The sequence below is a fragment of the Papio anubis genome, chromosome 18, assembly GCF_008728515.1.
Source record: "Papio anubis isolate 15944 chromosome 18, Panubis1.0, whole genome shotgun sequence".
NCBI classification, from domain to species: domain Eukaryota; kingdom Metazoa; phylum Chordata; class Mammalia; order Primates; family Cercopithecidae; genus Papio; species Papio anubis.
The window spans coordinates 44,027,413-44,054,584 of NC_044993.1; the positions used below are offsets into that span (position 1 = coordinate 44,027,413).

Sequence of the window (27,172 nt, forward strand, 5' to 3'; positions counted from 1 at the left end):
TGTGGAGAAATAGGAACACTTTTACACTTTTGGTAGGATTGTAAACTAGTTCAACCATTATGGAAAACAGTGTGGCGATTCCTCAAGGATCTAGAACTAGATGTACCATATGACCCAGCCATCCCATTACTGGGTATATACCCAAAGGATTATAAATCATGCTGCTGTAAAGACACATGCACACGTATGTTTATTGCGGCACTATTCACAATAGCAAAGACTTGGAATCAACCCAAATGTCCATCAGTGACAGACTGGATTAAGAAAATGGGGCACATATACACCATGGAATACTATGCAGCCATAAAAAAGGATGAGTTTGTGTCCTTTGTAGGGACATGGATGCAGCTGGAAACCATCATTCTTAGCAAACTATCACAAGAACAGAAAACCAAACACCACATGTTCTCACTCGTAGGAGAGAACTGAACAATGAGATCACTTGGACTCGGGAAGGGGAACATCACACACCGGGGCCTATCATGGGGAGGGGGGAGGGGGGAGGGATTGCATTGGGAGTTATACCTGATGTAAATGACGAGTTGATGGGTGCTGACGAGTTGATGGGTGCAGCACAGCAACATGGCACAAGTATACATATGTAACAAAACTGCACGTTATGCACATGTACCCTAGAACTTAAAGTATAATAATAATAAATAAATAAATAAATAAATAAATAAATAAATAAATAAAAGAAAAATATAGTTTCTTCTTTGGACACATAAGACAGTTGCCAGTGCAGAAGCAGTATAAAATATATTCCCTGCAACCTCAAGGGACTTTTTTCAGGACATAAAACAAACAAACAAAAAAATAGGACAAGTCAGAGTCTAATTAAGTAGGTCACAGAGACATGCAAAGCAGGGAAAATCACAGAGAAGAATGAAATCTTGATGGATAAGACTGAATAAAGGACTCAAAAACATCAAATTTATGGCAAGGTAGTAAGAACAGTCATTTCAAAGATACTGGAGAATTCTTTCTTGATTCCACTTATTCATAATTTCAAATTATCACTGTGAGATCAAGAGAAATTGATGTAAAATTTTAAAAATGACATTTCAAAACAATCAGTAACTTGAAAATACTGTACCAAGTGGTCTGCCACAATTTACAAAATATTTACCTTCTACCAACTTCTTTATAGGTTTGTTGCCAGCCATACAAATTTTGTACAAACAATGCTCACCCTTGTGCTTGGAAATGAATCAGACCACAGTATAACTTAGACATAGCATTCTCTTACCACAGAAACTATCTACCACATAGAAGAGGATCATTTTGGAAAGGTATGTTCTAACCTTGCAGGCCTGATGCAAGGATGTTTTCTCTCTCAGACTTCTCAGCCAGGGCACTTTCCCTGCTCAAGGCCAAGAGTTACGAGTTTCACCATGGCTGTATTCAGCAGCAAACACTGGTTGGTAAGGGTATACAAGGTAATCCTTGTGGGCAGGAGTGGTGAAATAACAGTTCTTTAACTCATGATTGGATGCATTTGTAAGAAGTAAACTTCTCCATAATTTACAGTCTGGATCTTAGGAGAAGGTTCTAGATTCTGTGGCTACAGTGGAAAGGTACTCACCAAGAGAATGATTCACAGGTCATTTTTACTATACAAAAGGAATCCTAACTCAATATGTGCCATAAAATTTTGAAAACCTACAGAAATAATATAGGAAGTACCAAGACCACATAAATATACTGTCAAAGTTATAATTCAAAACTATAAAGATGATAGTATATTTCAGAGGTGTTAGGGACTAGAGAAAGAAGGTGAAAAAATGGAGGTGTACACTGCCCATTGTCCCTTGGAACAAGGCTCAGTCAGAGCCTGGATCCCTAGAATCTTAAGCTTTCATGACATTTTGCCAATGAAGAGGCTGATTCAAGACCCCTAATACGAAAAGTGCTCATCACCTATGAGGCAACAGGACTGCTCTGTAAGACTACACCATTTTTCTCTAGCCCATGATTCTCAAATAACTATACCCATTGTGAATAAGGCGTGAGGGTTGAGAGGGAAGGAGAGTGGGTAAAATTAAATTATTTTCCTACATCCTAAAAAAAAAAATCTAGTGAAGAGATACTTCCCAAATGACTGTCCCACAATTTTAATGGAGGCAGGCACTTATCAATGCTGACATTTCCTGGTATCGTGTATAAGTGAATGTCTGATTTAACAACAATAAATATAAAAGGCACACATTTACTTGCTTTAAGACATATTATGATCATTAATCTCAGGTGACTTGCAAAGAGTAACATGAATTTCAAGGGCTCTTTTACTGTTTGAGAGCAGATCCCTCCTACCTCATATGTAAACTCTAAAGCTTTTTCCATGCTACTGAATGTCAGCTGCATGAATGAGTCAGTATATTACTGTGATGAGGCCCAGGACAACAGTGATGCCCAGTAGATGCCATATAGTGGAAATCAGCAGACGGCAAGTTGCAATGCAGGTTTAGTTGTTTTTTCCCCAATTTTCAGTGGGTAAAGTGATGCAGGTTGTGGTCCAGTAACTCCAGAATAGACTAAGACAAATAAAATAAATAATAAAATAAAATAAAATAATAAAGGAAAAACATCTCGTAATTCCAAGCAGTGAAGTAAAAATCAACTTCTTTCTACCAAAAATATTTCCCTTTAATGAGAAGACATTCTATGCTTGTTAATATCAGCAACAGCCACTCTTCAATGTAACAGATAACCAATGTTACAATGCAGAGGCAAATATTTGTTTTCATGATATATTTTCATATATTTGTTTCATAATGTAATTTTTTTTTCAAAAAAATAGTAATTGTTGGCTGGGTGCAGTGGCTCACACCTGTAATCCCTGCACTTTGGGAGGCTGAGGCTGGCAGATCACAAGGTCAGGAGTTCGAGACCAGCCTGGCCAACATGGTGAAACCCCGTCTCTACTAAAAATCACAAAAATTAGCTGGGCATGGTGGCGGGCTCCTGTAATCCCAGCTACCTGGGAAGCTGAGGCAGGAGAATCATTTGAATCTAGGAGGCAGAGGTTGCAGTGAGCCGAGATCGTGCCATTGTACTCCAGCCTGGGCAACAGGGTAACTCGGTCTCAAAAAAAAAAAAAAAAAAGAACAGTAATTTTTACTGTATTTTTTTTTTTCCATTTCCACAACAAATCTTTCTTTTACCCTTTAATTTGAGCCTACATGTGTTATGTGTGAGATGGGTCTCCTGACAGCAGAGGAGATGGTTTTTTAATCCAATTTACAATTCTGTGCCTCTTAAGTGGGACATTTAGACCATTTACATTCTAGGCTCATGTTGATATGTGAGGTTTAGATCCTAAGGTAAAGTCGTCAGCTGGTTGCTTTGTAATATTTATATTGTGCAGTTGCTTTATATGGTGTGTGGCCTATGTACTTAAAGGTGTTTTTGTTAGCAGATATCGTTCTTTCATTTCCATGTGTAGAACTTTTCTAAGGATCTCTTTTTAGGCTGGTCTAGTGGTAATCCCTGAGTGCTTGCTGGTCAGGAAAAACTTTATTTCTTCTTCATTTATGTTTAGTTTGGTGAGATATGAATTTATTGGTTGGAATTTCTTTTATTTAAGAATGTTGAAAATAGGCCCCTGATCTCTTCTGGTTTGTGAAGTTTCCGCTAAAAAGTTCACTCTTAGCTGAATGTGGTTCCTTCTGTACAAAATCTGGGTTTTTCTTGCTGCCTGTAAGATTTTTGTTTAGCATGGAACATGGACCACCTGATGAATATATGCCTTGATGATGTTCATTTTGTATAGACTCTGATTAAATCTTCTCTGGATTTCTTGTATCTGGAAGACTACTTCTCCAGCAAGATTAGAAAAATTATTTTGAATTAGTCCCTCAAATATGTTTTCCAGGTTTTTTACTTTTTCTCTTTCTCTTCGAGGAATGCCAATAATTTATAGGTTTGGTAACTTTACATAATCCCATATTTATGGGATTACAAATCTCTGCACAGCAAGTGTGAGGTGAGTCAGGCTGAAAATCCAAGTGAGCAGATGATCTGAATACCTGAAGATCTGCCTCAGCATAGAGTGTAGACAGACCAACTGCACCCTAATCTGTGCTCAGCAAGGGTTGGGTAGCACAGGCGACTTAACCAGACGAGTAGGTGCTCCAAATGCCTAGAGATCTACCTGAGTGTAAAGCACAAAGGACTCCTCTGCACCCAGATCTCTACATAGGAAGGGGCAACTGAGGCCGCCAATTAGGGTAAGATGGTGCTCAAACTACCCGGAAATCAGCCTGGGCATAGAAAAGACGGGACCCCCTGCATCATAATTTTTGCACTGAAAGGGTGGGACAGCTTAGGCTACTTATCTGATTGAGTGCTCCAATACCCTGAAAATCTGCCTGTAGTCCAATGAGGACTACTCTGTACCCAGACCCCTGCACAGGAATAGTGGGGTGACTCAGGCTGATGATCTGGGTGATCAGGTGCTCCAGACACCTGGATATTTTTTAGGCCATGATGCAAACAGGATCCCCTGCACCATATCAGCACAAAAAGCATGAGATGGCTTAGGCTGCTGTTGTAGATAAGTGGGTGCTTTATTGCCTGGAGATCTATCTGATGTGTGAAACAGAGATGGCCATTCTGCACATTTCAGGAAGGAGGACAAGAAACCCAGCAGTGGTATATGCAGACTGGTTACATGTCACCAAGCTGGCCCTGGTTGCAGTTATTATAGCCCAGGAGAAACTGTGGTTGCAGCAGGCCTACTCCCACCACAGATCTGTGAAAAGAGAAAACACAATTTCAGTGCCTACTGCTGGAGAATTAGAGACTTTCTTCCCTCCTCACAATTCTGGGGCTTCACTCACTTTTACCAGAAAAACGTCGTGACTAGGGCTATTTGCCCACTTTCTTCTACCTGGGATTTTGGGTGTCTTTTATTACTTTAATTGATAGACTTCTTATTCTTAAAGAGCTTATCTTTATGTATTATTTTGCTATTTCCAAAGTCCTCCAATCTGGCATATTGAAACTATATCTTTTTAGTTTATCTTTCATTTTGTTTTAATTACTTTCTCTTTATTTAATCTCATTTCATTTCTCTTTAATAACAAAATTTCATTAATCTTCATTTTTTATTTCACATTATTTTTCATATTGTTTTTATTTCATTTCTCCACACTCCTCTTCATTTCTATTCCTTTTTCATTTCTCACTTTATTTAAATACTATTTTCATTGTATTGTTTTTCTCTTCATGTCCCTTCATTTTATTTATAAAGTCTTTCCTTTTCATTTCTCTATGAGCTATTTCATTTCTCCATCTTAATTTATTTCATTTCACTACTGTTATTTTATTTATCTTCATTAAATTTTATTTCATTTAAGATTATCTTCTCATTTCATTTCTTCAAATTTCTCTATTTCATTTCTCCTGATTTTTTTTTTTTTTTTTGCACTTTTTTGCTTCATTTCATTCCTCTTCATTTCATTTTACTATTCATTTTATTTCATTAGTTTTTATTTGGCATTATTTTATTTCACTTCATAGTATTTCATTTTCTACTCTATTCACTTCTTCATTTTATCTCCATTTCGGTTCATTTCATTTCCCATTATTTTTTCTTCATTTTACTTATATCTGTTCTTTTCCATTTTAAAATTTCTCATCATTTATTCTCTTTTCTCCTTTGTTTTCATTTCTTTTCATGTCACTTGTCTTTTTCTATTTCTCTTTACATCATTCTGTGTATTTCTTCTTTTCATTTCTATTTACTCCTCTTTATTGTCTTTCATTTTTTTCTCTACATTTTGTTACACTTCATTTTATTTCTATTTACATGTTTCATTTCATTTCTCACTGCATTTCTTTTTATTTCACTTTATTTTCATTTTTCTTCATTTTATTTATCTTCAGGTCATTTCATTTCTCCTCATTTAATTTCCCTGTTGTTTCTGTCACTTCTCTTCATTTTATTTTATTTCATTTCATTTTACTTTTTATTTTTCTTCATTTTATATCAAAACATTTATATATTTGTATCAATACATTTCAATTTATCTTCATTTTTCTTCATGCAAACAGTGATGTTATTATCAGCTTAAAATAATGGGTTATAAGATAGTATTTGCATGTGTTATGGTAACCCAACAGCATAAAACATACAATTCAAAAAAAAAAAGCAGGAAACTAAATCATGTCACCAGAGAAAATTACCTTCACTAAAAAGAAAACAGAAAAAAAGAAAGAAGGAAAGACCAAAAAACAATCAGAAAACAGATATTAAAATATCAGAAGTCCACACATATCAATAAGAGCACTGAATGTAAATAACTAATCTCTCTCACCAAAAGACATGAAGTGGGTGAATATACTTTCTGTTGTGCTTTATTTTAATTTTTCAGACAGAGTCTCACTGTATAGCCCAGACTGGAATGCAGTGGCTTCCTCTTAGCTCACTGCAACCTCTGCCTCCCAGATTCAAGTGATTCTCCTGCCTCAGCCTCCCAAGTAGCTGGGATTACATACACCCACCACCACGACCAGCTAATTTTTGTCTTTTTAGTAGCAATGGGGTTTCACCATGTTGGCCAAGCTGGTCTCGAACTCCTGACTTCAACTTATCCACCTGCCTCGGCCTCCCAAAGTGCTGGGATTACAGGCATGAATCACTGTGCCCAGCCCAGTTTTTTAAAAAATAGACCATGGATCTGTTGCCTACAAGAAAAATACTCCTATGAAAACACACATAGAATGAAAATACAGAGACTTAATAAAGACATTCCATGCCAATGGAAACAAAAGAAGGTCAGGTCAGCTATACTTATATCAGACAAAACAGATTACAAGACAAGAACTCTAAAAAAGACAAAAAAGTCACTATATAATAATAAAAGGTTCAATTCAGCAAGACGATATAACAATTTTAAATATATATGCATCCAACACTAGAGCACCCAGATATATACAGCATATTATTGAGCTAAAAAGAGACTCCAATAAAATAATAGCTGGAGACTTCAACACCCCACTTTCAGAATTGGACAGATCTTTTGGATAGAAACTAAAAAGAAACACTGGACACAATCTTCACTATATACCAAACAAATCTAATAGATACTTACAGAACATTTATCGCAATGACTATAGAATACACATTCTTTTTCTAAGCACATAGATCATTCTCAAGAATAGACCATATGTAAGGTCACAAGCAAGTATTAAAACATTAAAAAGAACTAAATATCTTCTCTGACCACAATAGAAAAAAACTAGAAATAAATAACAGGAATTTTGAGAAGTACACAAATACGTAGAAATTAAACAATATGTTCCTGAATGACCAGTGGCTCAATGAAGAAACTGAGAGAAAAATTGAAATTTTTTTCAAACGAATGATAATGAAAACACAATGTAACAAAACTTATGGGATACAACAAAAGCGGTGCCATAAGAAACGTTTATAGCTGTAAGTGCCCACATTAAAAAAAGAAAAACTTTAAATAAAAAACCTAATGATACATCTTAAAAAACTAGAGAAGAAAAGCAAACTAAATCCAAAATTAAAAGAAAATAATAATAAAGATTGGAGTAGAAATAAATTTGAAATGACAAAAGACAAAAGATTAATAGAACAATAAGTTGTTTTGTTGTTGTTGTTGTTGTTTGCAAACTTACACAAAAGGGCAAACCTTTAGCTAGACTAAGAAAAAAAGATCCAAATAAATAGAACCAGAGATGGAAAAAGAGACATTACAACTGATACTAAAGTAATTCAAAGGACTGTTAGTGACTACTAAGCAAAAATCCTCAACAAAACATTAGCAAACTGAATTCAACAATATACTGGAAAGAGCATTCATCATTACCAAGTGGTATTTATTCCTGAGATGCAAGGATTTTTTAACATACTCAAATCAATCCATGTAATACATCATATCAACACAGTAGAAATGAAAAACCTATATAGCATTTTAATTAAAGCTGAAAAAGCACTTGACACAATTCAACATCCCCTCATGACAACAACCTTCAAAACATTCCTCAACATAATAAAAGCCATGTATGACAGCCAAAAGGCTAGTATCATACTAGCTGGGGAAAAACTGAAAACCTTTCCTCTAAGATTTGGAACACAACAAGGATGCCGATTTTCACCACTGTCATTCAACATAGCACTAGAAATTCTAGCTAAAGCAATAGGAGGACAAGAGAAAAAAATTAAGGGCATCAAAATTGAAATGGAAGAAGTAAAATCGTTCTTGTTTGCTGATGAACTATGTATGAAAATGGTGCTTTCAAGACTTTAACTTGAGGACTAATTATAGTAACATTTTTTGTATGTTTGCCATCTCTTAGCACAGTGGTTCCCAAACTTTTTGGCACCAGGGATTGATTTCATGGATGACAATTTTTCCACAGACCACAGGGGTGGAGGGTGATGGTTTCAGGATGATTCAAGTGAATTACATTTATTGTGTACTTTATTTCTATTATTACACTGTAACATATAATGAAATAATTATACAACTTACCATAATGTAGAATCAGTGAGAGCCCTGAGCTTGTTCTTCTGCAACTAGATAGTCCCATCTGGGGGTGACAGGAGATAGTGACAGTTTCAGGCATTAGATTCCGGTAAGGAGCATGCAATCTAGATCCCTCGCATGTGTGCTCACAATAGGGTTTGCTCTCTTCGGGGAATTTAATGCAGCAGCTGATCTGACAGGAGGTGGAGCTCAGGCGGTAATGTGAGTGATTGGGAGTGGCTGTAAATACAGATGAAGCTTCCCTCACCAGCCTGCTGCTCATCTCTTGCTGTGTGGCCCAGTTCCTAATGGGCCACCAACTGGTCACTGGGGATCCCTGTCTTAGCAGATCGCCTCTGATGCATATCACCTTCTGGTTTATTTGCATAATAAACCAGTTTGCTTTCTTTTCTACCACTGCAGAGATTTAGGGGAAGTTAAAGATAATTTTTAAAAATTATATTATCCAAGCACTGTCCACAGTTACCAAATATGATATAAACATACAAAGTGAACAGCAAGCTTCATTCTAAAGCACTTTCCCTCTTGGTCTTCCAGTCACAACCCACAATTATGCAGTGAAGTGCACACTCCAACATCTGCAAACAGAATGATCTCTCTTCCTATTTCTATCTATAGTCCCTTCTGGAGCAGTCAGACAAGATTTCTACAAAAAAACTTCACAGAGTATTAATCAGCCATTTCACCTTTTTCAATACCCCTGGCATTTTCAGACCTAAAATTAATTCAGACACCATGGGCCCAGAAACCCAATCAGAATTCCACATGTGTATTGATTAGGCGTGAGATTTGAAGCTTCTTTCTCTTCCTCTTTCTCAGTGACCACCAAAGTGCAGAGGCATCTGCTATTTTTTTTCCCCCATCCAAGACCTAAATCTGCAGCCTCAAATTCTGAATTGAGGTTCTGGGAATCTTCAGCATGTGTTAGAGCAGCCTCCATGAGAAAATTTCTGCTCTAATTTTTCTCTCCTTGGTGTAACACCGAATGACACAGAGCCGGTTTGGCCTCCAACAAAGATTCACAAGACGGGACCCGAATTTGGATTGAGAATGTACAGAAAACCCATGGGAGCCTTTTTTTTTTTTTTTTTTTTGGCATTATGAAAGGTGAACTTAAAGTCCTCTCCCCATTGATAGTGAGGCTTTCAAGTTTTCTAGATCTTATCTAGTTTCCTGATGCAGTTGTCTGAAGGGCTCTTGGTGTAAACAAAACCTGGTGGCAGAATTTGTCATTGTTAATAAGCAGCTCAGCAGTAGGAGGTCAGAGCCACAAAATATCCAGATCCATGACCATCAGAGTAGAGTATTCTTGTCCTTTCTTTTACCTAAGAGTTAGCTAACCAGGGACAGATGATCTCACACCTAGATCCAGGATCTACAGCTCCCCCAGGGCAGTTTCATTTTCCACTCTGGCCCAACAGAAATATCTGAAGTCTCTCTACCTGGATCATCATGGGGGCATCAGCCCAGGGTCACTGCCGGCTCTCTCACAAACAGCTAGGAGTCATACTGACTGATGTGCATAAACTATCACGTTTCATGACACTAAGAAGCTCCCCTTTCTTCTTAGTATCTCTTTGTTTAAAACTTGCTTTGGAAAATGAAGGCTCTTATCCTTGTTTACTGATCAGATATGATGACTCTACCAACTTACAACTCAACCATGATTTTACAGTTTACCTTTCTCCACACTCTTGATAAGACTTACCTCTCTTCAATATCTACCATCCTAACAGGCGTGGCATGATATCTCATCCTACATTTGCCTGATGACTGGTGATGTTGAAAAGCTTTTCATATACCTGCTGGTCATTTGTAAGTCTTCTTTGAAAAATACAAATCTATTCAGTTTTTTGTCTATTTTTCAACCTGGTTATCACTGTTATCATTATCATTATCATCGTTTCTGTTTTAAATTGCATGAGTTTATGTTCTGAACAGTAACCTCTTATCAGATATATGATCTGCAAGTATTTTTTTCCCATCCTGTAGGTTTTCTTGTTTTGTTTCCTTTGCTATGAAGCTATTTAGTTTGCTGCAGTCCCATTTGTTTGCATTTGTTTATTTTTAGACTATTGAAAATGGAATTGGCTTTTTATTCTGAATAGTTTGCTCTTAGTGTATGGAAATACAACTAATATTTTTAAAATTTTAGTTTTGTGTCTTGCTACTTTACTGAATGCATTTGTTAGTTAAAACATGTTTTTTGTTCTGGGTATTTTTATATAAAATATTATGTCATCTACTAACTGTGAGATTTTTACTTTTGTTCTTTCCAATTTGGATGGTTCTCTTTTTTTTTTTTTTGTATAATTCTTCTGATGCAAACTTCCACAAACATGTTAAGACAGAAGCACTGTGGGTGGGCATGATGTAGTCTTGCATTGGTGTATGCATATTTGCCTCTTCCAGTTTTTATAAAGTGGTTTAGCAAATAAAGGTATTCTCTTCTTCAGCCCCCAGGCTGATGGGATCCCCTCTGGAACTGTAGAAAAGAGGAATTATAGATGGATCACATGGCTTCTGCTGGGTGTGTCTTTGGTCGTCTTGTACCGGAGACTAAGGAAGTCATGGATTGTCTGATTGTCTTGAGGACTTTGACCTATAATACAGAAACTATGAAAGGGTTCTACAGTTGGGCTTAAATATGGTAGGACTAATACCAGGTATGTGAATAAGTTTGGCACCCACTGGGTACCCAGGAGGATTCCCTACAAGTCACCATGTGGGTTCCTGGGTATGCAAAACTGGCCATGGACTATGGCTGTGAGGGTTGGAACTAAGTCACAGGGTTGCTGCAAGGAAACAAGGTTGAGGCCAAAGTCTGCAGGCCTGTCTCCAGAGTCATGGCTGCGTATGTCTTTCTGTAGGTCTCTCAGTGGGCAGGAACACTTCTGCACCATGGCTGAGAAGCGTTTGTAACAGGTTACAGGGTTGCTTCAGGATCCTCAGAAAGACAAAGTTTGATGCACTATTCCCTGGTCTATAGTCATGTCTACGGGTTCTTGAGTTTGCTACCTATGTGAAGGACTGCTCTCTCAAAATGGCCCTCCTTGGTCATGGGTTCCACCAGGGTTTCACAAACCCAATAATTAGCAAGTACCATTTTACTTCCTCTGTCTATAAGGTTAATACTTAAAATACCTTATGTAAGTGAAATCATGCACTGTCACTTCATTAGTGTCTTATTTTACTTATCTTCAAGGTTTATTTTTACTTAGCACATGACATGATTTTCTTGAGGCTGAAGAATATTTCATTGTAGGTATAAGGGTCATTTAAAAAAATTCATTCATCCATAGAGAGACATGTGAGTTGTTTTCACATTTTAGTTTTTGTTAATTTTGTTGCAAGAAACATCAGTGTGCAAATATATCTTCCAGGTCGTGCTTTACATATTTAGAACAGAGCTCTAGAAGTGGAATTGCTGAATTACACAATAACTTCATTTTTAATTTTGCAGGGAAATCTCCACACTATTTTCATAATGGATGCATCATTTTATACTCACCAATGGTGTACAAGGGTTTCAATTCCTCCATACTTTTCATAATACTTACTATTTTTTGTTTGCTTGAAAGTGGCTATCATAATGGCCAAGGTAATATCTGTGATTTTCCTTTGCATTTTTCTAAGTAATTTTTCTTATGATTGTTGGCTATTTGTGTATCTTTGGAGAAATGTCTGTTCAATCTTTGGTCTGTTTTAAAAATCATGTTATTTAATTCTTGTTTAGTTTTTCGAGTTTATATTCTAGATATCATAATAACTCCTGTCAAATATACGATTCTCAAATATATTGTCTCATTTCTTATGTGGAATTTTCATTCCACTGAATTTTTATTTGACATATAGAAGTTTAGAGTAGTCCCATTTATTTGTTTTCTTTGTTGCATATGGGTTTGATGTCATATCCAAGAAGATAGTATAGAGACCATTGTCATAATCTTTCTCCCTATACTTTTGGTAGCAATTTGAGAGTTATAGTTCTTATGTGCAAGAATTAATCCATTCAAGACAGTTTTTGCATATGGTGCAGGGGAAGGGTCAAAACTAAATTTTTCCATGTAGATATCCAGTTTCTCAACACCATTTATTGAAGAAACTATCCTTTCTTTATTGCGTAGGTATAGCAAACATGTTTAAGACTATTTAATCATACATACAAGGGTTTATTTGGGGGTATTGTATACTGTTCCATCATCCATTTGTGTTACTGCCAGTAGATTAGTACTCTGTTTCTAGGAATTTGATTTCAGACATCTCATATAAGTGGAATTATAAAGTACCTTTTTTTGCCTGGCTTATTTCACTTAGCACAATGCCCTCAAATTTTTTATAATTATTACATTTATAATAAAATATTCTTCATTTTAGAAGTTAAATAATATTCAATTATTTATATATTGAGGAAAAGTAAAATCTCTTCCCCTTACTGGCTTTTGTGAATAATACTAAAATGGATATGGATGTTTAAATAACTCTTTATTTGGCCACATATGCAAGGATTTATTTATGTGCTCTATTATGTTTCATTGGTGTATTTGTCTTCCTTTATTCCAGTACCAAATTATTTTTGTTATATAGCTTTATATTATGTTTTTAAATCAGGAAGTATTATGCCTCCAACACTGTTTCTCTTTTAGTAACTGTTTCTCTTTTAGCAACTGCTCTTCTGGTCCCTTTAGATATCATATCATTATCTTTACATTTATGCAAAAAACTGCATACCTGTCATCCAACATATACCACTGGGTTGCCACAAACTCTTAATTTCTGGAATTTCCACAGAAAAGTTGATCACTATGGTTATGGTAATATATCTATGAAGAAATGATTACCTGTTTTCTGTTCTGCCATCATTCTGGTGTTCTCACTTGGTATAATTCTACATTAGATTTGGAAAGTATATGTAACTAAACTTAGTAAGTAGAACAACGTACTATTTTTCTTTCAGCATTATATTCTGAAAAAAGACAGTGGCAAACCCCTTAACTAGTGCTCACACCTTACTCAACATTAGAGAATCTGCATAATAGAGCACATAAATATCCTTGCATATGTGGCATATGTGTATAACCCTATACATGTAATAATTTTGGGAAGACTTTTGTCCAAAATTTAAATCATGGAAAACGCCACAGTATTTATACCAGAAATAATTCTTACAAATGTAAACCAATGAGCAAAGGCTTTAACTGTTGCTTAAATCCTACCCAACAAAAATAAAAGCCCCTCCAAATATAATAAACATTGAAAGACTTTTGTCCAAAATATACACTTTACAAGACACCAGAGAGCTTATACTGGAAAGAAACTACAGGTGCAATACATTTGGGAAAGTATTCATTCAATCAAAAATCAAGTTTAAATAAAAATAAGAGGAATCACGCTAGAAAGGACTCAGGTACTAACATTTAGACATTACACTGGAGTGTTCATTACAGTGAATAATCACAAGTCCAAAGTATTAGATAATTGTATCTTTCAATGAAAAAAAGAGATTGGTGGCTCAACAGGTATATTCAATGTATACATTTTTTGTAATGACAATACTTAAGGTTAAGTAAATATTGATGTAATGAAACTCACATTACTCAATGCTATTCCTTCATTACTAATATTTGTGTAAAAGAACATGGTTGATTGCTGCAACCTACAAACTAGAGAGAGGTTTTTCTATATTAGCTGAGGAGCATTTACGTCAACTCTCTCCTGGAAGATTAAAGGCATTGAAATATAAGATGTACGATGAAAATCTAAATGGAGATGCTCGTTTTGTTTGACTTATGTCAGCACTATAAGTCATGCATGAGGAGTTATGTGTTCAGGGTACTATTCTTTACCATTAAAATGTGAGATTTGAACACTCTAATTTTTAGAAATAAATAATCAAGTCTGCTAGTCTATTGATATGCTGATGCATCTCCTTATTAGCACTATCAAAAAGTCTTGAAATTAAATGGTGTGGAAGCAATACAGAAATCAGCAGAGATATCAGAGAAAGTAGATAGGACATAAGTTGTCCTCTGTGATAGGATATAAATTGTGAATTCAACTTTCTAAATAATTAGTCTGTTTAAAAAATAAAGGAAGCCCAGTGGAGCAGAACAGAGCCCTCAGAAATAATACCACACATCTACAGCCATCTGATCTTTGACAAAACTGACAAAAACAAGAAATGGGGAAAGGATTCCCTATTTAATAAATGGTGCTGGGAAAATTGGCTAGCCATAAGTAGAAAGCTAAAACTGGATCCCTTCCTTACACCTTATACAAAAATTAATTCAAGATGGATTAGAGACTTAAATGTTAGACCTAAAACCATAAAAACCCTAGAAGAAAACCTAGGCAATACCATTCAGGACACAGACATGGGCAAGGACTTCCTGTCTAAAACACCACAAGCAATGGCAACAAAAGCCAAAATTGACAAATGGGATCTCATTAAACTAAAGAGCTTCTGCACAGCAAAAGAAACTACCATCAGAGTCAATAGGCAACCTACAGAATGGGAGAAAATTTTTGCAATCTACTCATCTGACAAAGGGCTAATATCCAGAACCTACAAAGAACTCAAACAAATTTACAAGAAAAAAAACAACCCCATCAAAAAGTGGGCAAAGGATATGAACAGATGCTTCTCAAAAGAAGACATTTATGCAGCCAACAGACACATGAAAAAATGCTCATCATCACTAGCCATCAGAGAAATGCAAATCAAAACCACAATGAGATACCATCTCACACCAGTTAGAATGGCAATCATTAAAAAGTCAGGAAACAACAGATGCTGGAGAGGATGTGGAGAAATAGGAACACTTTTACACTGTTGGTGGGACTGTAAACTAGTTCAACCACTGTGGAAGACAGTGTGGCGATTCCTCAAGGATCTAGAACTTGAAATACCATTTGACCCAGCCATCCCATTACTGGGTATATACCCAAAGGATTATAAATCATGCTGCTATAAAGACACATGCCCAAGTATGTTTATTGTGGCACTATTCACAAATAACCAACCCAAATGTCCATCAATGACAGACTGGATTAAGAAAAGGTGGCACATATACACCATGAAATACTATGCAGCCATAAAAAAGGATGAGTTTGTGTCCTTTGTAGGGACATGGACGCAGCTGGAAACCCTCATTCTCAGCAAACTATCGCAAGGACAGAGAACCAAACACCGCATGCTCTCACTCATAGGTGGGAATTGAACAATGAGATCACTTGGACAAAGGAAGGGGAACATCACACACCAGGGCCTGTTGTGGAGTGGGGCGAGGGGGGAGGGATAGCATTAGGAGATATACCTAATGTAAACGACAAGTTAATGGGTGCAGCACACCAACATGGCACATGTATACATATGTAACAAACCTGCATGTTGTGCACGTGTACCCTAGAACATAAAGTATAATTTTTAAAAAAAAGAAAACAAAAGGAAACTAATGATTAAAAACAATAAATAAATAAATAAAGGAAGCAAATTTTTCACATAGATTATGGTATCAGAAGAACAATACTTTATGAGTGTTTGTAATATGTATTTTGCCCCTTGAGAATATGGTGGATTTTGAAATGTTTTATTCAATGTGTGAATTTGTTTTAGTAAATAAAACAATTTTTAAAATGTGCTAACAATTGTATATTTGATGATGTGCTATTATCCAACCAAAAATGTTAACTTATTCAGCCTTATTCAAGATTCCAGGTAATATATGATAAAATGCCATTTCAAGCAATTCTTATTTCCAGTGGTATTAAACTTTAAATAATTTGGAGAACACTGATTCCATAACTTATATTTTTATTCTATTTTTTGTCACTGTTGAGACATTATGGTGGCTATAACAAAGATTTCATGGAAGTATAATAATAAATTATGCCTTTCTTAAACTTGAATTCTTGAATTACCATTTACAATATATTACTCTATAATTTATTTTCCACACACCATTCCTCAGGGCCTACAAAACACATAGAGAGTTTTATTTCTGATTTACATTACCAAATAATACAAATATGTCAACCCAAAGGGGAAGTTTAGGAGTATGACAGTTGTGGAGAAACTAATATGTGTGTCTGTATGTGTGAGACACAAACAGAGAGGGAGAAAGAAATACTTGTCGTGAGAATGAATAGAAAATAAATATTGAAATAAAACATTATTTCCAAATTGCTGATGTTTTACTAGTAAGCTGGAAATACCTGCAAGCTAGAAACCACACAGACTATAAAAGAAAATTGGTATTGAATTAATTTCCCTAAAATATGATTGTTTCTGATCCAGAAAACCTTTCTTTCTTTCTGCAAATCCTATCTTTTCTTACGTATTACTCATGCAAAAACTATTGCATAATTTACTTATTCCAACACTCATAAAGTCTTCTTTACATAACCTGCTCACGGCTTTTAAGAATGTTGCTCATGAAACTTAATGGTGTTCAAAAATTAATTCAAAGATATGAGTAATTCCACAGAGAGTGTGTAAGTTACATTTCACTTTGTACATTTTATTTTTTTTTTCAATTGGACAACTCTACTTCAGCCAATTTTTTGTAGTTATTGTTCTTTTCTTTTTGTAATTCTAATCATAATGTTTTTGACTATACTGTAACAGTTTTTTAATCAGGTAAAAACTGGTGAGGCCTCATAAGTCAAGGGGTTGTTGCGGTATTTACATAAACATACAAGATTGTGCTGGATGGCTAATAGGTGTTTCACAACTGGAATGCGTTTCTAGCTTAAGGTAAGAGACTGAAACATTCAGGTGAAGAGTGGCATTGATTCTACAGGTGGAGAGAGGACACCTGTTCCCAGGTTGCACAACTGACTCTGAATTTAGGAAGCATAATTCTGCTTGCTTCATTTTGTAATTATTTCCACTTCCTCTCTGTCTCCTCAGTTTTATCCCCAGCTGCACATGCATTAAAACCCTTGTCCTTCTTTGTCAGTTATGGCTGCAGTTTTCTCACTGCTCTCCTCACCCCATGGCACCTCACACAGGACTCTCTTGGGTCTGATGTGAGAAGTAGTTTTAACTGGGGATTGGAGTCTATTTACAAGTGTTAAATACAACATTCTGACCACTTGAGATGAGGGCAAAAGTTCCATGGTCCAGGAGATTAAGAAAGACAGAATGATGGCTGGTGTGGAGACAAATACAACATGATAATGGCATTCTTCTCAGAGAAGTAGATATAACTGACTAAAAAACATGGGGAACACTTTTGAAATGTAGGGAGAAAACTGGAAATGAGTTCCTTTTAATCACTCTAAGGTCTTAGAGTAGCTACAAGTGGTATCATTTCAAGGACAAATATGAGAGATGAGATGCAGATTTGGAAAATATTGTCAATTTCTGGGGATCAGGGAAGTAGGATTATGTCTTATGGTTTAGAGGAATTACTGAGCAGTAGTGCAGACCAGCTGCTTTTGGAAGATAGAGATTGTCATACTTGCCAGGGCCTAGATAAATGGCAATGAGAAGCGTGAGTGGTATCTAAAGCAAATGTGGACACAGCTTTAAAATGTTAGATTGTCAGACAAAATGTTGAAAATGATATCTTTGGGAGACTGTACTAGGCAGAATGAGCAAGGTGTGTGGGGTGGTAACAAAGAACTATCTGTTATTACCACTCACCCCACTGATCAGTGTAGTCATGGGGCCCTAGTTCTGTGATAGGCACTGGGAAAGTTGGGGGAAGTGCTGGCCAGTCAGATGCAGGCAGCATTTCAACATCCAAGACTCCACCCAGCTCTTAGGCTAAGTTCCTTCACAGCCCATATTCTCCTTTCACTCAGCCTGTCTAGAGTTGAAAGTCCACTGTCCACTGTGGAAATGGATACAATGTTGGATAGCAGGTTATTCTCACACATTTAACATTGGTAAAACTGCATCCCATTCTGTAGTTATTAGTTTGTGTTCAGGTATCAAGAAAAGACATTGTATAGTATCAGATATTAAAAATATGTGTATTTTGTCTGTCTTATCTACATTATGAATAGGTAGCAGCCCAGGACTGATGGAATAGTGCAGTAACCTTATGGTGTATCAGTAGATTTTCATTCCCTCAAACCATATTTCAAACTGCAACAAGGAGAAAATGCAAAGCTGATATGAACTAGGGAATTATCAGAGATAAAGAGAGACAGACACCAATACAATAATAAGTGGAGAATTAAACACCCTACTTTTAGCATTAGAAAGTTCATGTAGACAGAAAATAAACAAACATCAGACCTCACCTACATTATAGAATAAATGAAACTAATACATATTTACAAATGATTTCACTCAATGGCTACAGAATACACATACGTTTTCTCAGCACAAGGATCATTCCAAAGGAAAGACCACATGTTAGGCAAAAAAAAATAAGTCTTAGGACAATCAAAGAAATTAAAATGATATCAAATATCTTCTCTGACCACAAGGAAACAAAATATGAAATCAATACCAAGAGGAATTTTGAAAACTGTACAAACACATAGAAATTAAACAAGATGCTCTGTAACAACCAGTGGGGCAATGAAAACATTAAAAGGAAATTTGAAAAACTTCATGAAGCAAATGATAGAAACAACATACTCAAACTTATGGGATACAGCAAAAGCACTGCTAAGAGAAAATAATATAGATATAAGAGCCTGCATCAGAAAAAAGAAGAAAACCTTCAAATAAAAAAAACCTAACGATGCATCTTAAAGAACCAGAAAATCAAAAGCAAAAAAAAAAAAAAATGTGAAAGAGAATAAATAAAGATCGGAGCCAAAATAAATGACATTGTAATGAAGAAAGGAATTTTAAAAAATGAAAGAAATGCAAGTTGTTTATAAAGATAAATAAATTGATGTAAACCTAGAAGCACCTTAATAAGAAAAGAGGAATAAGATCTAAAGAATAAATGAGTTGAAAAGGTGACATTACGGAGTGGAGTCGGGCGATACCGAATAGGATGGCTCCAGTCTCACCCCAGCCTACGCACACAGAAGACCGGTGATTCTACTCAACTGAGCCCCTGCTGCTGATACCCAGGCCGGTGGGTCTGGGAAGGACCCCAAGCAATCCCCAATGACCTGACAGCCGAGGTCCCGGACCATGTAGCTGGCACCCTCATCGGTGGCATTTATCACCCGCCACCCCAAAACCCCACCTGGAATACCACTCATCAAAGACTAGAGGCAGATAAAACCACAAAGATGGGGAAAAAGCAGGGCAGAAAAGCCGGAAACTAAAACAGAGCCGCGATCCCCGCAAAGTGAGCCAAGCAGCCCATCGGGCAAACGGACTGGAAGCTGACCTTGAGAATGACTCTGACGAGATGAGAGAAGAAGGCTCTGTGTCCATCAAACTCTCCCAGAGCCTCAAAGGAGGAATTACGTATCTACGCAGTGAAACTAAAATCTTGAAAAAAAAGTGAAGTGAATTGATGGCTAGAGTAATTAATGTAGAGTAGGCTGGGCCGTAAATCGAAATGAAAGAGATGAAAAAGTATGATAATGAGAAATAAGTGTGGATTAAATGCACAAGCCCCAGCAAACCCACCGAATCAACCGGAAATTGTTATTACCACATTGAGGATTGGAATGAATGAAATGAACAGAAGAGAAACCAAAAGAAAAAAGAAGAAAAGAAATGAAACAAAGCTTCCAAGAAGTGCATGGGATTATGTAAAAAGACCAAAATCTACGCCTGATTGGGGTGCCTGAAGTGAGGGGGGGAAATGGAACCAAGTTGGAAAACACTCTTCCAGATATCATCCAGGAGAACTTCCCCAGAATCAGTAGGGTAGGCCAACATTCAAATCCAGGAAATATGAGAACGTTTACAAAGATAATTCTCGAGAAGAGGCAACTCCAACATAATTGCCAGGATTCACCTGTGCTGGAAATGAAGGAAAAATCTCAGGGCAGCCAGAGAGGAGGTCGGGTTACTCCACAGCAGCTTCCATCGACCTTCACAGCAGATCTCTCGCAGGAAACTCTACGTACCAGAAGAGGAGCAAGCTCGGCCACCTCAACATCTCCAAAGAAGAATTCTAAACCTTAACTCAATCCGTTCTCAAACTAAGCTCCAAGGAAAGCCGAGAAACAAAAACCTTTCACAGATAGCAAACGCTTGTGAGGATTCTGGTCACCACTTGTGGCCCGCCTTTACAAGAGACCCCAATGGTGCCACCTAAAACATGGAAAGGAAACAAATGGCACTACTTCATCTCCCAAAAACATGCTGCAAAGACTAATTTGAGGCTAGGGAAGAAACTATATCAACTGGATTGAGCAAAGCAACTGAAGCGACCATAATGTAGGTGGATCAAGTTCATATTACACACCAACCTTAAATGTAAATGGGACTAAATGAGTTCCAATTAGAAGAGACACAGACTGGCAAACTGATAGCAGTTAAGATCTATCAGTCTGCTGTATTCAGGAGGACCCATCTCACACGTGAGATATATATATAGGGCTCAAAATAAAGGGATGGAGGAAGATTTACTAAGCAAAATGGAGAGTCAAAAGGTTGTAAGATTTAGTCTCTAGATAAATAGACTTAAAACTACTGTACATTGCAGAGATAAAGAAGGCTATTATAATGGTAAAGGGGATCAATCTAACAGAAGAGCTAACTATCCTAAATATATATGCAATTCCACTACAGGAGCACCTAGATTCATAAAGCAAGTCCTAGAGATTTGATAGTGACTTAGACTTCTGCTACAATAATAATGGGAGATTCCCAACACTGCCAACACTAGACAGATCAACGAGATATGCCAATGGCTGGCCATCCAGGAACTGAACTCATCCTTCGCGCAAAGCAGACCTGGAATACATAATCCATAAACCCAACCCCAAACCGCCGAACATACATCCCTTCCCAGCACCACTAACGACTTTATCCCAAAACCGGACCTGAACTGCAAACAAAGCACCCTCAGCAAATGTACAGAACAGAAATTATTACAAACTGTCTCTAGACTACAGTGCAATTGTAAACTAGAACTCAGGACTAAGAAACTCCATCCAAACCGCTCAACTACATGGAAACTGAACAACCTGCCCTTGAAATGACTACTGGGTACATAAATCTAAATGAAGGTGAAAGAAAAAGATGTTCCTTTCGAAACCAACAGAGAACAAAGATACAACATACCAGAATCTCTGGGGACACATTTAAAGCAGTGTAGAGGGAAAAATGAGAAAGGTTCAAACATCTACGCTATAAGCTATGAAAGATCCAAAAACTGACACTCCAACATCGAATTCAAAAGAAATGCCAGAGCAAGATAAACACATCTAAAGCCAGCAGAAGGAAACAACAAAAGGCCGAGCAGAACTGAAATGAGATATAGAGATACAAAACCCTCCAAAAATCAATGAACCAGGAGCTGGCCTTTGGAAAGACTGCAACAAAAACTGACAGACCACCAGCAAGACCAATGCAAAAGTCAAGTATATAAGAACCAACCCACACACCAAAAATGGATGTGACATCACCCACCCAATCATTGAAACACAAACCACCAATCAGAGAACACCATAAAACACCCCATGAATAAATTGAAAATCTAGAAGAATGAGCACTTCTGGATACTTATTAATTCTTTTCCTAAGATTTTGTGGTCTAGAAGAAGTTGACCCCTTTGAATAGACTAATAGCAGGCTCTGAAACTGAGGGCACAATATTAGCCTACTAACTAAAAAGTCCAGGACTAGATGGGATTTCCCACAGCTGAATTCTACTAGAGGAAAGCAAGGAGGAGTTGGTATCATTCCTTCTGAAACTATTCCAACTAATAGAAAAGAGGAATCCTCCCTAACTTATTTCAAAAGGGAGGAGGCTTTTTCAACATCATCCTGATAATGTAAAGCCTGGCAGATACAATAGTGAGAATTTTAGGACTACTATCCTGATGAACATCGAAGTAAAAATCCTCAATAAAATACTGGCAAACTGATTCAGCAAATTACATCAAAAAAGCCTATCCCACCATGATCAAGTGGGCTTCATCCCTGATGCAAGGCTGGTTCAATATCTGCAGAAATCAATAAACATAATCCATATAATGCAAACAGAACCAAAGACAAGAACCACATGGTTATGTCTCTAGATGCAGAAAGTATGCTTTGACAAAATTCAACAGCCCCTCTATGCTAAAAACGCCAAATAAATCTTTGGTATTGATGGAACGTGACTCAAAATAATAAGAGCTATTTATGATAAACCTACAGCCACATTTCATAATTGGATTGGGTAAAATTGAAATTCCTTTGAAATTGGTGCATATGATTAGGGATGCTCTCTCTCTACCTACTCCTATTCAAATATAGCGTTGGGTGTTCTGGCTAGGTGCCACCATGGTTAAACTAGGTATCTAGTTAGAAAAGAAGAAGTCAATTCATTCCTGTTTGCAGATTTATTGGCTGATTGTATATTTAGAAACTCCGCAATTGTCTCAGCCTAAAATCTCTCTAAGCTTGATAAGCACCGAAGCAGTCTCTATTATGTACTAATGTGCAAAATCAGCAAGATTCCTATAATAACGCACAGACAAACAGGAGAGCCAACCAAGGAAATGAACTCCCATCCACAAACTGGTTTCCAAAGAGAATCAAATAATCTAGGAACTAACCATAAGGGATGTAAAGGACCTCTCTGGCGAGTAAACTACAACCACGTGCGCACTCCAGCAGGAAATAAAAGAGGACACAAAACAAATGGAAGAACATACCTACGTGCCCGCGATAGACAAACCTAACACCTACCACACGCCCTGGCTGCACTAGAGATCTAATGCTATCCCATTGTTGGCCAATGAGTTTCTATAGGAATTAAAAACTGCTTTAAAGTTCATATATGGAAATCCAAAAGAGCCTGGGGATTCCGCAAGGAGCAACTTCTGGCCAGAATAAAGCTGGAGGCATCACGCTACTCTGACTTCTAAACGAGGCTTCATAAGGCTAAGCAGTAACTAAAACAGCATGGTACTGTACCAAACAGAGATATAGACTAATGGAACAGACAGAGTCCTGCAAAATAATACCACATCTTACAAGTCTGATCTTGACAAACCTGAGAGAAATGTAAGAGTCGTGTAGTTGAACATTCCCATTTAATAAATGGTGCTGGGAAATTGGCCAGCTTGGCAAAGCAAGGAAAGCTTTAAACTGGATCCCTCCCAATTCCATAATGTAAAAACTAACTGCAAGACGGATTAGAGACTCAAAACGTTAGACCTAATACCATGTAAAAATCCTAGGAGGAAAACCCTAGGTGTTCATCCAGGACATAGGCAATGGGCAAAGACTTCCGCGTCCAAAAACACCAAAAGCAAACGCGCAAAAAAGCCAAAATTGACAAATGGGATCTCATTATCCGTAAAGATTTCCGCACAGCAAAAAGAAACCACCATCAGGAGTGAACAGGCAACCTACAGAATGGAGAAAATTTCTTGCAACTACCCATCCTGACAGCGTGGCCAATATCCAGAACCTAAGCAAAAAAAGAACTCCAAACAAATCCTCCCAGGACTGATTGTGGTGGGTAAGTGATAAGGAATAGATATTGCAGAGACTATGTGCCAATAAATACATGAAATGCTTCATTACTACTGGCTACTTGAGAAATGTAAATTAAAATCTATTAATGATAATTTCATTCTATACTAGCATTGGCGATTAAGAAAAGTCAGAAACAACAGGTGCTGGTGAGGATGTGGAGAAATAGAGAACACTCTTTTACACTGTTGGTGGTGGATTGTAAACTAGTTCAAACCATCATGGAAAACAGTACATGGCGATTCCCTCTCAAGGATCTAGAACTAGATGTACCATACATGACCCAGCCATCCTAATACTGGGTATATATACCTAAAGGATTGATAACTATGCTGCTCTAAAGACACATGCACACGTGATGGTTTTATTGCAGCACTATTCACAGCAGTAAAGACTTGAATCTCAAATCAACGTCCATCAGAGTGACAGGATTGGATTAAGAAAATGTGGCACATATACACCATGGAATACCTATGCAGCCAATAAAAGGATGAGTTTGTGTCCTTGTAGGACATGGATGCAGCTGGAATCTACCATTCTTAAAGTGCAAACTATCACAAGGAATAGAAAAAACTAAATACCGTGATGTTCTCACTCATAGGTGGGAACCTGAACAATGAGGATCACTTGGATCTCGGAAGGTAATATCACACACCGGGCCCATCATGGGGAGGGGAGGGAGGATTGAATTGGGAGTTATAATTTGATGTAAAATGATTTCAGCTGATGGGTGCAGCACACCAACAAGGCACAAGCATACATATGTAAATAAACCCAAACACCGCGAAGTACATGCACCCTAAGTAACTGCATAGTATATTAATAATAATAAATTTTAAAAAAATAAAGCAAAATAAAAATAAAAATAAAAAAAAAGAAGCAGACATAACCATTAATGCCACAAAATCTAAAATGATCATTAGGGACGACTATGAGCAACTATATGCCAATAAATTGGAAACCCTAGAAGAAATGAATAAATTCTGAGACACCTACAACCTAAGAAGAAACTATGAAGAAATCCAAAACCACAAGAGAAAAATAACAAGTCATAAGATAAAAACTGTCACAGAAAGTCTCCCAGCAAAGGACTGGACTTGGTGGCTCTCACCTGTAATCTCAGCACTTTAGAAGGCCAACGCGGGTGGGTCACTTGAGGTCAGGAGTTCTAGACCTGTTGGGAGCACGCCCCCCAAAATCTGGCCATAAACTGGCCCCAAGACTGGCCATAAACAAAATCTCTGCAGCACTGTAACATGTTCATAATGGCCCTAACGCCCATGCTGGAAGGTTGTGGATTTATGGGAATGAGGGAAAGGAACACCTGGCCCGCTAAGGGCAGAAAACCGCTTAAAGGCATTCTTAAGCCACAAACAATAGCATGAGTGATCTGTGCCTTCAGAACAGGTTCCTGCTGCAGTTAACTAGCCCAACCTACTCCTTTAATTTGGCCCATCCCTTCATTTCCCATGTGGGATACTTTTAGTTAAATTAATATCTATAGAAACAATGCTAATGACTGGTTTGCCGTTAATAAATATGTGGGTAAATCTCTGTTTGGGGCTCTCAGCTCTGAAGGCTGTGAGACCCTTGATTTCCCACTTGACACCTCTATATTTCTGTGTGTACGTCCTTAATTACCCTAGTGCCACTGGGTTAGGGTCTCCCCAACTGTCTCAGCAAGTGACGTCCATTCATGGGGGCTTGAATCCAGGTCGAAGGGTTGCCGGAGTGACAGTTGGAACAGAAAACCAGCTGGAGGACACCCAAGTACTCTTAAAGCAATCCCCGTGGTGAGTAAAAAGGGGAGCTCGGAAGCGTCAGGGTAACAATGGGACAGGTGTGGGGTCTGGTTCGTTTTACCTTGGAACTTTTTCACACTGATGATTAGGAGAAACAAGAGTATAACAAAGTAACAGAAGAGGTTACAAAGCAGGTTTATTTGCCAGCTAAAGCTAAAGTGGCAAAGGAAGGAGCGGTTCTTCCCTACCCTTCTATATCCCCTGATTATTATTTTGAAGAAAAAGACCCTCCAGATCCTTCTTTTCCAGAGGACACTTGGCGAAAAGTAGTTCCCCCAATAACTGTCCGAGCAGCGCCTCAAGTGACTACTCTTAGTTCTATTATTCAGCAAGCTAAACAAGAGCGTGATTTAGAGGCTTGGCAGTTCCCTGTTAGAATACACCCCCCAGATCAACAGGGAAATATTATAGCTGCATTTGAGTCTTTTCATTTTAAATTACTCAAAGAATTTAAACAAGCTATAAATCAGTACGGACCAGGTTCTCCCTTTGTAATGGGACTGTTAAAGAATGTTGCTGTTTCCGGTCAAATGATACCCACTGACTGGGACGCTCTTGCTCGAGCTTGTCTAACTCCTGCTCAGTTTTTACAATTTAAAACCTCGTGGGCAGATGACGCTTCCATACACGGTGCTCACAATGCCCAGGCCCAACTTCATTTAATATAACTGCAGACCAACTTTTGGCGGTTGGTAGCTGGGCTGGTTTAGATGCAAAACTGGTTATGCAGGATGATGCCATAGAACAGCTTAGAGGAGTGTGCATTAGAGCTTGGGAAAAAAAATCACTTCAGGTGGAGAACAATACCCTTCCTTTAGTGCTATGAAACAGGGATCAAGAGAACCATATGTTGATTTTATAGCTTAGTTACAGGAGTCTCTTATAAAGATGATTGCAGATTCAGCTGCTCAGGATATAATGTTGCAGTTATTAGCTTTTGACAATGCTAATCCCAATTGCCAGGCTGCTCTGTGACCTATTAGAGGGAAAGCACATTTAGTTGATTATATCAAGGACTGTGATGGTATCGGAGGTAATCTGCATAAAGCTACTTTGTTGGCACAGGTAATGGCAGGACTGAGAGTAGGCAAAGGAAATACTCCATTTTCTGGAGCTTGTTTTAACTGTGGGAAGCATGGTCATACTAAAAAAGAATGTAGAAAAAATCAGCAAGTCAGGCCACCAGAAAGGGGAAAAAAGAAGACTGTTGAGACTGAAATATGTCCATAATGTAAAAAAGGAAAACACTGGTGCACAAAAGCTGTGAGTCTTCTGTCTGGG

General features: G+C 37.4%; 1 protein-coding gene across 3 annotated transcripts in view; it reads right to left on the reverse strand.

Moving 5' to 3' along the window:
• Positions 1 to 4,549: 4,549 nt before the first annotated feature.
• Positions 4,550 to 27,172, reverse strand: part of LOC103881435 — a 45,085-nt gene continuing 22,462 nt past the window's right edge. For all 3 annotated transcript variants that reach the window (XR_002519962.2, XM_021933530.2, XM_021933528.2), the window contains one exon: positions 4,550 to 4,753. Coding sequence is in view for 2 of the 3 variants with exons in the window: in XM_021933528.2 (XP_021789220.1) it covers positions 4,669 to 4,753 (85 nt within the window). In the remaining variant the exon portion in view is untranslated. The remainder of the gene's footprint in view (positions 4,754 to 27,172) is intronic.